Raw genomic sequence first — 11,391 nt, forward strand, 5'->3', positions numbered from 1 at the left:
GGTCTCCCATGTTAAAGAAAGACAAAATGTCACTAGAAAACATCCAGAGAAGGGCCACTAAACTAGTTCCATCACTAAAAGATCTATCATATCCAGAACGCCTGCGTCATCTGGGACTTCCATCACTTGAATATAGGAGATTAAGAGCAGACATGGTTCAAACCTATAAATTGGTTAGCAATTTAGACATATCTAATCAACAAGTAATACCTACACTTGATAACCTTAATACTAGAGGGAATTCCAAAAAACTTAAAAAAATTAGGTACAACACTAATATTAGGGGACAAGCTTTTAAAAATAGGATTGTAAATACATGGAATCGACTTCCCACATCAGTAGTAGATTCCCCGTCCCTTAATACTTTTAAATCTAGGCTCAATAAGCATTGGGTCAATCATCCAGTAAAGTTTTTACCTTCTTGCTACTAATGTATATATATAAAAGTTGTATACGTGTCCTCTGCGCAACCTGCAAATGAGTGTACAACCATGAAGATGCGTCGACAGAAGCCACAAGCTTACAAGGACGTCGAATACTATGAACTATGAACTGAATTGATAAAGCTAAATAAAACTTTGATATCTAGAACAGACATAAATACAACTGTAAATTGAGCATATAATGAAGTACAGTTGTATAACGACCTTTCCTTTAGATTTCTTCTATTTCTATTTCAATCTCGTGCCTAAAACTCAGTTCCGATTTTGTATCAACCATTTAAGAAAACAAACACGATGCTGACAGACTTATAGTGTATAATCAAAATGAACCAAGGGGAGATTATCCTCACAAAACAACAAATAAATCACCAAATAGTCGTTAAAATTTGCACTCTTTGTCTTGTCGCAGAAGGCTTTTACCATAAATATATGTTATATCAGTCATGGACATCGTATCTCCCTCCAGAGGAGAAGGTGAAGTCCTAGTCGAGTGTTTCTGCAGTGTTTTGGATCTTTTGGAGTATCATTTGTGTTACTTATATTACTGGATTATCCAAGAGAAAAGCGATTGATCTTTTTGCCTATGGATCTTTTGGCCTTTTTCTTTCTATGCTGTACACATGGTTCAGTCTTACTCGAACTCGCGCGCGAAAGAGTCGCGCTGTACACGTACGTCATCATCAGATCCGTCATTGTCATCAGATCTGTCAGTGTCATCAACAGATCTGTCAGTGTCATCAACAGATCTGTCAGTGTCATCATCACATCTGTCATCGTCATCATCCGATCTATTAGTGTTAACATCACATCTGTCATCGTCATCATCAGATCTGTCAGTGTCATCATCAGATGTGTCAGTGTCATCATCAGGTCTGTCATCGTCATCATCAGATCTATCAGCGTCGTCTTCAGATCCGTTAGTGTCATCATCATATGTGTCAGCGTCATCATCAGATGTGTCAGTGTCATCATTAGGTCTGTCATTGTCATCATCAGATCTGTCATCAGCATCTTCAGATATGTCGTTGTCATCACCAGATCTGTCGGTGTCATCATCATATCTTTCAGTGTCATCATCAGATCCGTCAGTGTCAGTAAGATTTTCATGTCGCGATCTGCGTTCTACCGGAGGACCCGATTTCATTTCTTGATCATCTACTTTTGTTAAGTCCAGCATTTGGTTGGGACATTCAAGCATACGTTGCCCTGGTATCCTACATTGTAAATTTAAACTTTATTAATTTTACAACAATTGTAAAACAATTTAAATAAATGTATATTACTCACGCTTGGTGGCCAGCATCGAAGTGCGCGAGGGGTCTTACTGTGGGAAGAAACGAAGGAATCCGGGGAAACCCCACGTGGTCCTGTACCTTTTCACGTCCGATGGGAGATTCGAACCCTGACCGCCTGGGTGAAAACGCAACTTTGTTACCAATATGCCACCCAACCAAGTCACCAAATCCATACCATTGTACAGCTCTTTATTACTGCCCAGTTTGTAAACACTTTTTACAGTTCAGTTTACAATTATTGGTCTGACGTCTATCTGGTTTTGGCTGTTCCACATGAAGTACGGTTACATGGCATTTACCGACTGCCATGTTTCTAGGGAAGGGTGTTGTAAGTCTGTCCATTATGTTAGTCCGATCCCCTGTTCCAAAATTTCTGAGTATGCTGTACTTCTCACGGTGATAGATTTTATTACAAACCTTGCATTGTGAGAGTTCTCGGGATTTGTCCGTTATCAGCCGACATGGATACACCACTCTGGATACACAGATACTGGTTTTGTACAGTACTAGGGGGTTATTATCGGGACGTCTAGGGTTGGTAGACAATAACTGAACCACCTTTTTACCGATTACAATGCCTGTAGTCAGAAACCACTCCCTATGATCCATGTTTTCCACGTACGCCCTTCACATTTGCCCTATTTGTTTCATACCAAAAATTGATCGTCTAACTCTTTTTTTTTCGATAGACTTGTAAAGTCCCATGTGCCTACGCCAGTCTTAATGTATTTTCCTAAAATGCTTCCGTTCAACGTATTTCAGTATGTCTATAGCCACTCGAAGCTACTGTGTTTGCAAAACGATATATTCGCCAACCGCACTTCCCGCCTAATTTTCTTCTATTGTCTACGAGAGTTCTTTTGACATTTTTTTTTTTTTTTTTTGGCAATCCTCACTAATTTAAGCAAGAAATCTGTGCTTCTGAACAACGAATGTGGTGAAGATATGAAATATATACATATCAATTACCTCGAAGCAGAGGAAAAACCTGTCACCTTGGTTCAGGGCCCGAACAAAGAAATTTCAACAACTCAACAAGACTATATGAATAAATAAACTACAAACCGGAAGCGATCTACCGGAAGTATCTTTTGTCTCTTCTAAGAGATTTGTAAGCTTGCAAGGCAGCGCTTGGATCTATTAATTTTGGAGTTTGAATATGTTTTTCGGCATAGCCGTCTAATTTTGTTTTGGCCCCGGATATGACGCGACAGGTGGCGTTACTTGTCAAAATGAAGTATAGCGGTCAATGCAAAATTCAGATATACAGTTAAAAACGAAACAAAGTTAAAGGGACCTCACGGTAAACCAATATCTATTTTGTATTTTTCGACATAGCCGTCTAATTTTGTTTTGGCCCCGGATATGACGCGACAGGTGACGTTACTGGTCAAGATGAAGTATGTGATTGGTCAATGTAGCGGTTAATGCAAAATGCAGATATACAGTTAAAAACGAAACAAAGTTAAAGGGACCTCACGGTAAACCAATATTTATTTTGTATTTTTTATCATATTATTGGGTATATCTTTTAAAAAATAACCTTCTGAACAATAACCATTCGAATTCGATGATGTATGTACATAAAAACATCAATTATCAATTATTAAAAGGTTATCAACAATCTGAATATGCAAAACATTTGTGACATATACACTAAACGCATGCGCACAACAAACTAAAACACATGGAAACAAAAATGGCTTCCAATGTGAATCGACTGCGGTTGAAAACGATAACAGCTTCCGCAATGAAGAGAATAATAGGAAAATGGGTCAAACACAATCCTAGAATTAAACTTGGGAAGCAATACAATAGACTGTAACAGTTCAAACATGAAAACAGCAGTAATACGGACGCCGCTCGTATTCTGCTTGATTGTTTGATAGTAGGTCATGACAATCTCGGTAATATTTATACAAACTCGGTAAGATTTCCACAATCTCGGTGATATTTACACAAACTCTGTAATATTAACACAAACTCTGTAATAGTTCCACAAACTCGGTAATATTTATACAGTCTGTACCAGTACATCGCTACTGTCACTATACTATATGAACAATGTTTACACTTATTTACACATAAATATGTGTGCCGTAATATATACAGAATGTGTTATTTAACATTTAAACCACTGTATAATATCGTTATCCAACTAACCCAGATGGAATATAGATATCGCCTTGTAAACTATCGTGTGTTTGTGCTGCCACGATTTCAAAACAGTCACGAAATGATTTAAAAATAATTACCGTGCTAAATTTAGAGGGGGATTCCCAACTAAATCGAGTGGTCAAGCTGGACATAGGGATTGACTGTGAACATTGGGACAGCACAGAAACATAACTGGATAGGAACAAAACGCGTACATTCAGTGAAAATTGCAACGTTTTTACCGTGATGTCCATTTTAAATTGAATGCAAGCTGAATAAGTGGATGTATCTATTCAAATGACACATTTGCAGTCTTATTATCACCAAACATGATTCAAACTGATATAATTTTGTTATCCATGCTGAAACTGCGCATTTATTAATTACAATGTACATGTAGTTCGTTAACTTATTTCTCCAGTAGTTTTACGTTATAACCACTAGCATTAAAACTATGCCGTTTATCTTTTTTAAAGATATTTCTTGTTTCCTTTGATAACCTTTTACCAGTCAGGAGTAATAAGTTGGTTTGTGAATCTAGACCAGTCTTTTAGCAAATGTCTTATTTATTATGTATACATTCAGTTTTTGAATATTCTGTTTCCGGAGAATTTTCGGAGTCGATCCTTGTGGTATGGACCGAGAGTGGTCCGTCCGATGATATCCGCGGGTATTCCCTGGAGTTTAGATTGTGATCGGGTGATCTCTGATCCAGTCAATAATGTCCAGGGTCGATTTTTGGCAGTAAAGGGGGTGACCAAGCCAATAGTGTCTGGAGTAATCTCCCGGGGGTAAGGCGCGTGAGCCAATCGTGTCTGGAGTCATCCCCCGGGGGTAAGGCGCGTGATCATCAAGATGTCTCCAGATTTACTCCTGGGAGAAGGGAATGATATTGTTCGGAGTTTTCCCACTGGACTTAGTCGATAAAGTCCGGAGCCTTTCCAAGGGATGAAAGGGGTTCTCCAGAGATGTACGGAGCCGTTATATTATAACAATCTAAATCTTTATTTTCAAAACAGTTACAAAACAAGCGGTATCAATTTAGACTAATAATTCTTGTTGGTCACTTGAAACCACGAGAGGAGCCTTGATATGGGCGGAAACTGGAGTACCCGGAGAAAACCACGTGATCGGGAAGGCGAACCCCGTCTGTCTTTATATGAGCTGAGTGAACTGCCCCACCCGAGTGGCTCCCTAGGGGAGGGAGAACGGCCTAGCCGATGATGTTGGGACTTTTTATCGAAGCGGGGATCGGGGAAGCGACCCCACAGACTTTTTAAACAGGTGACGACATGACGTAATATGCTTTACGATTAATCAATCGATATATATCTTACTCACATCAACATCCCCTATAACGGATCGGTGGAGGCTTATAGAAATCCTTTTATCTTCAATATTGATTCAAACAGATGGTCACAGCGCATGTACATGTGTTAGCACCCGTTTACCGTTGTCATGGAAACGGAATCTGTCGTCAGCGAATAACTGGAAAATCGCCCTTGACTGGTAACCAATATCGCTAGCGTTAACTGTGGAAATACGCCTTGCGTGACTGAGGAAACTTGTGAGAGAGTTCTGTTGACAAGCTAATTTTCGCTTTGAAAAATCGATCTTGCGATTGCTCCAGATTGTCTTTAACTGTAAACAGAAGATATTGGGTGTATCGATCAGAATTTTAATCAAGGTAGTCCATGTGTTGTGTATTTAGTACATAGGGTTTTCTATGTGGATTGCGATCTGGGCTAGAAGTGACGTTTGTTTAGCAGACGGTTTATCGGGGTGACATGCCATATAAGCACTCACAGTCTTGGATGTACACTGGAAGTAGGAACCAGGGTATCTGATTGTGGTGGTAAGTCTGTCTGTCTCTCTGTTTGTCTGTTTCTCTTTTTTTGGTTTGTTCTCTAACCTCTGTTTGCCGTTTATATTTCGCTACATCTGCCTGCCTGTCCGTCTGTCTGTCCGTCTCTCTCTCTCCCTCTCTCTCTCTGTCCGTCTCTCTCTCTCTCTCTGCCTGCCTGTCTGTCTGTCTGTCAGTCTCTCCGTCCGTCTGTCTGTCTGTCAGTCTCTCCGTCTGTCTCTCTGTTTGTCTCTGCGTCTGTCTCTCTGTGTGTCTTTCTCTCTGTCATTCCATTAAAACAAATTTTGTCCTAAATTGAAAATAAATTCAATAAAAAAACAATGAAGGTATTAATGATGAATATGTCATTTTTGCATTATTTTTTTTCTCTTTTTAATTAATATCATTAATTTTTCATATTAATATTTTTACAAAATTTTGAGTATGGTATGTTCCGTAAGAAACCAAATCGCCACTACACGCCTATGATAACATGTTAACACAACTCTCACCCCCCCCCCCCCCCCCCCCCCCCCTCCTCGGGATGGACGCGTGGCGCGAATACCTGGCAAAAACAGTAACATTCGCTGTGGCGGTTGATCAAAAGTGTTTAGCGCTCTCATTAATTTAATGGTTGATTCTGACGTAAACGTCGTACAAATGACGGAACTACGATGGACAGATTTGATAACATGTCGTTAACATATCATCCGGGATCCGGGACAATATAAAAACGAACATGTCTACTCAAATCACAGGTCCTAACCTTTCCCTGTACACCATTATTGATCGCCAATAACGAACGTGTTAATCACCTTTAGGGAGATGTTAGCACGACCTTCGTTTTACATACTTGAGGTGAGTAAGTTTATATACCCGTGTCATTAAAATCTATATCGCCTACCGGGGCGTTTATGTTCTATCCGGAATGATTGGCCGAGCTCATTAATTGGCAAAACGAAGGCTGTAATATACATTGTGATTAGATGGGAAATTAACGGGTGCATAATACCGGTACATTGTATTAACTGTATTAATTGTTTGATATCATAGTTAATCAATGTATAAAATATTACATTGTTTGATAGTTATTTAATGTAGTAAAATATTACACTATTTGATATTTATTTAATACAATAAAATATTACATATTTTTATACTTATTTAATTTAGTAAAATATTACATTGTTTGATAGTTAATTGATATGGTAAAGTATTACATTGTTTGATAGTTAATTGATATGGTAAACTATTAGTGCGTTAAGAATGACATTGCTAGTTTAAACATATTTTTTTAAAAAGGAATTGGACACAAGATGTACAACTTATAAACGGATTTTTCCATAAACTTATATACAATTATATTTACAAATGGCAGCATATGTGATATAATATAAAGATATGTTTATATATAAAAAGGTAAATAAAAATAGTCCAATGAGCATGCCATAGTTATTAAAGTAAATATCGTACACAACATAGGTCAACACTGTAACAAGTCAAATATAGATATATTACTAAAGTTAGCAGTATGTTATAATCGTATAACGCATGAATGGTTCAGTTTCCTGGTTGCCTGATCAATCCTGTCATGGGCTCAGCTTCTGTGTTGGTCATATCAACTCTTGACACGTCAACTGAGTCATCGGCACGATTAACCAGGCTCCACACTGATTAAACCAATTACATATGGCAGCTTAATATATATATATTATATATGGTCGTGGACTAAACAGCATAAATTTTCAATATATTTCCAAGTATATCAGAACCATGAAGTGTGTATCGGTGACATTACGAGGGCTGATTGATAAGTTGTGAGCCTCGTATTGACGAAGGTACTCAATGATGTTCTTTTTTAATTCCTACTAGTCACTGATTAAAAAGGGCCGTGTACCCAAGGACTGGTCTCATTTGGTTAGTTTATATCGATGAGGTAGTACTCTAAAATAAAACAAGACACGCGGGTTTTGCAAAATGGACAACATCGGTTAGAGTTAGGGTCAAGGTGAAAGAGTCTGTTATTGCCATGGCTGCCATTCACGATTATGGCTTTAGATTGATTGAGCATCCACCTTATTCGCCTGATCTCGCTCCATCAGACATTTAAGTATTTCCAAAACTAAAAAACCCCAGCTATTTCAGACACCCTTACCCTAGCCCTAACCCAAACATGCGGTGGACGACTTTCTGAACAGCCAAGAAAGCGAGTTCTATAAAAGTGGCACTATCGCCTTTAACACCGCTGGTAAAAGTGTATAGATACTGAAGGGGATCATGTTGAAAAGAAATACAATATGTCCGGCAAAATTCAAACGAGGCTCTCAACTTATCATGTTATAACATCCACAATTTAAATATCGAAATTTTTAGACATAAGAAATAATAATATCATTCAGCTTACTAAAACGGTTAGTATTTTTTATATGCGTACTCTTGAACTGCCAAGCGGATATTTTCGTTATCTTTCTGACTAAGTGTATCAGAACCACGGAGTTTCACATCTAAGTCAATGTTTACATTATACATAGATATTTTTCTCAAAAATATAGCACAAAAAATCATTACATTTGAAAAAGGTAGTGGAATGCATTTTCTATGGGAAAGGAACAATGACTGAGGCCAGCCTTTAATGCACTACATCCATGCCGACGTCTGGTGTGTATAATGTGAAGTTTTCTGTTCCCGAACGTCAGTCTATAGTTACAGGTATTTTTTCCATTTTATTTGATTTTTAAATTTTGATATTGTTTCTGAAGATCTTACAGAAATTCCTAGAGAATTCCAAACGTTTACTGTAATAGGGAGACATTATTTTTCAAATAGAACCAGGCGACATCTATGTGGTACACAAGTTTGATTCATCAACTCTGTTGGACAAAATGTCGTTTAAATAGAATGGAGCTATATTGTGGTGCATTTTATAGAATTCTACAATGTAACATGTAAGAATTTATTTCTGTTTTCTTCATTCAGACAATGTTACTTGAATAGTAACTTGATAGTTGATTAGTATAACAGAATATTACATTGTTTAATATTTGATCATTGCGGTGGAATATCACATTGTTCGATGGCAAAGCTTATTAATAATGGAAAATACTACATTACTGTCTGATAGTTATTTACTTTGATATACTATTACAGTGTTTTATAGTCATATAATATGGTAAAATATTACATAGTTGATTATTATGTTAAATATTACATTGTTCGGATAGTTGATTCGCCAAAATATTTCATTGTTTAACAGTTACTCATTGCGGTAAAATATTACACTGTTTGATAGTTAATCATTATGTAGAATATAAAATTGATTGCTAATTAATTGATACCGTAAAACATTAGTAGATTGATAGGTAAAATATTACATTGTTTGATAGTTAATGCGGTAAAATATTACATTGTTTGATAGTTAATGCGGTAAAATATTACATTGTTTGATAGTTAATGCGGTAAAATATTACATTGTTTGATTGTCTTTTAATGCGATAGAACACACATTATCTGACCTAACAAGTACTTATGGCTGATGTGTTGATGTCACTGCTAACAATTTGGAGTAAAGTATTGTTCAGTTTTATGTAACATTTATCAAATAAAGATGAGTAAATATTACTTTGTTAGACATCAGATTTCGATAAGGGTGTAAACATGCGATGTCAGAATTTATCCAAGTGATAAATTGTACAATTGTCTGATTACTTAGTCTACAAGATGGGATTAAGTATTGCTTTGTTTGAAGTCAGATTTCCTTCAGTTTGGGTATAATTAGTCTGATGTCAGATATAGTTACTACAGTAATTGGGTAAATATAATTGATTTTGTGTCAGAATAAACTTGATAGATGTTATTTTGTATTTTTTTTTTTTGTATTTTGATTTTCTAAATATGACTTAATTTGGTGTTATTGTCGAATATTGGGGTAAACTATTACTTTGTTGTTTAATTCAATTAATGGGGCAAGATATGTCTTTGTTGTGTTAATTAATTAATGAGGTAAGCTATTACTTTGTGTAAGTCAATAAATGAGGTAAAACATTAATAGGTTGTATAAGTTAATTAGTTGAGTGTTTTGTATGTTAATTAAAAGGGTAAGGTATTACTTTGTTGTATTAATTAATCAATGGGGTAAAATATTACTTTGCTGTGTTAATTAACTAACTAGGTAAGATATTACTTTGTTGCTTATTTTAATTAATGTTGTATAATACGAGGGCTGATTGATATGTTGTGAGCCTCATATTGAAGGATTTGAATTTTGCCGGAAATATTGTATTATTTTTAACATAACCTCCTTCAGTATCTATACACTTTTGCCAGCTTTGTTTAAGAGCCTCAATACTATAGAACTCCTTTTCTTGGCTGTTCAGAAAGTCATCCACTGCAGGTATGACATCATCATCAGACTGAAAGTGGCTGCCTGAAATAGCTGCTTTCAGTTGTGGAAATAGATGAAAGTCTGATGGAGCGAGATCAGGTTAATAAGGCGGATGTTCAATCAAGTTAAAGCCACAATCGTGAATGACAGCTATGACAATGACAGATTTGTGAACAGAAACATTGTCCTGATGGAATAACAAAACTTTTGTGAGCTTTCAGCGCCGCTTAAGTTTAATGTTTCTCCCGTAACTACTTCAGAAGAGAAGAATAGTATGTGTCATTGATTGTCTGTCCCTCTTTAGAGATAATCTATCAGTAGAATACCATCTGCATCCCAGAAAACCGAGGCCATAACCTTCCTAGCTGATTGAACGGTCTTTGCCTTCTTTGTCGGGCGAGAGCAAGGGTGTTTCCATTGTTTCGATTGTGGTTTGGCCAATGGAGTAAAATGATTGACCCATGTGTCATCCATAGTGACAAATAGTGAAGAAAGTTGGCAGGATTTTCCTTAAAAAGGTTAAGATTAGCACGTGATAATGTTCGCCTGGTGTGCTTCTGATAAACTGTTAGAAATATTGGTACCCATCGGACCGAAAGCTTTATCATTACAAGATTCTCGGTCAGAATAGAATGTACTCTTTCCTGAGAAATGCCAACTCCACTGGCTATATATCTTTCTGTGACTCGTCTGTCACTCATAACAATTTTATGAATTTTATTGACCATTTCTGGGTTTGCAACATTGACAGGCCTTCCAAGACGGTGGTATTCCTTAAGGTTCCGTCGGCCATGCTTAAATCCCGCCACCCACCTTTTTAATGTAGCATATGAAGAGGCATCTTTCCCTGGTGATGTTACCATATCATTATGGATAAGTGTAAACCTTTTTATGAAAATATTGGATCATTATCTTTTAACGATTTTGTCCATTTTGCAAAAGTCGCTTGTCTTGTTCACTTGTGCCACCTCAACGATATAAAATAACCAAATGACAAAAGTCCTTTGGTACACGGTCCTATAGTCAGAGAATAGTAGGACTTAAAAAGAACAACCTTGAGTACCTCCTTTAATTCGAGGCTCACAACGTATCAATCATCCCCCGTATTACTTTGTTGTGTTAATCAATTAATTAGATAAGATTTTCACTGTTCTCTGAATTAATTAACATATTATTTTGTTGTCAGAGTAACGTGTAATGAGATGGAGGTAATTAGTCTTCACTTGCTTTAACAATCCCTCTAAACAACGCTAATCTGTCATTATGGCATAC

General features: G+C 36.7%; 1 protein-coding gene across 1 annotated transcript; it reads right to left on the reverse strand.

Annotated features, from left to right (window-relative positions):
* Nucleotides 1-1,074: 1,074 nt before the first annotated feature.
* On the reverse strand, nt 1,075-2,047 carry LOC117315155 (prostatic spermine-binding protein-like). The gene is made up of 2 exons (XM_033869300.1): nt 1,935-2,047; nt 1,075-1,657 (listed from the first exon to the last, which is right to left on the reverse strand). Exons 1-2 carry the CDS (start codon nt 2,045-2,047, stop codon nt 1,075-1,077), a joined length of 696 nt encoding a protein of 231 aa, XP_033725191.1.
* Nucleotides 2,048-11,391: the final 9,344 nt, after the last annotated feature.

Source organism: Pecten maximus, chromosome 17 (genome assembly GCF_902652985.1).
Source record: "Pecten maximus chromosome 17, xPecMax1.1, whole genome shotgun sequence".
NCBI lineage: Eukaryota > Metazoa > Mollusca > Bivalvia > Pectinida > Pectinidae > Pecten > Pecten maximus.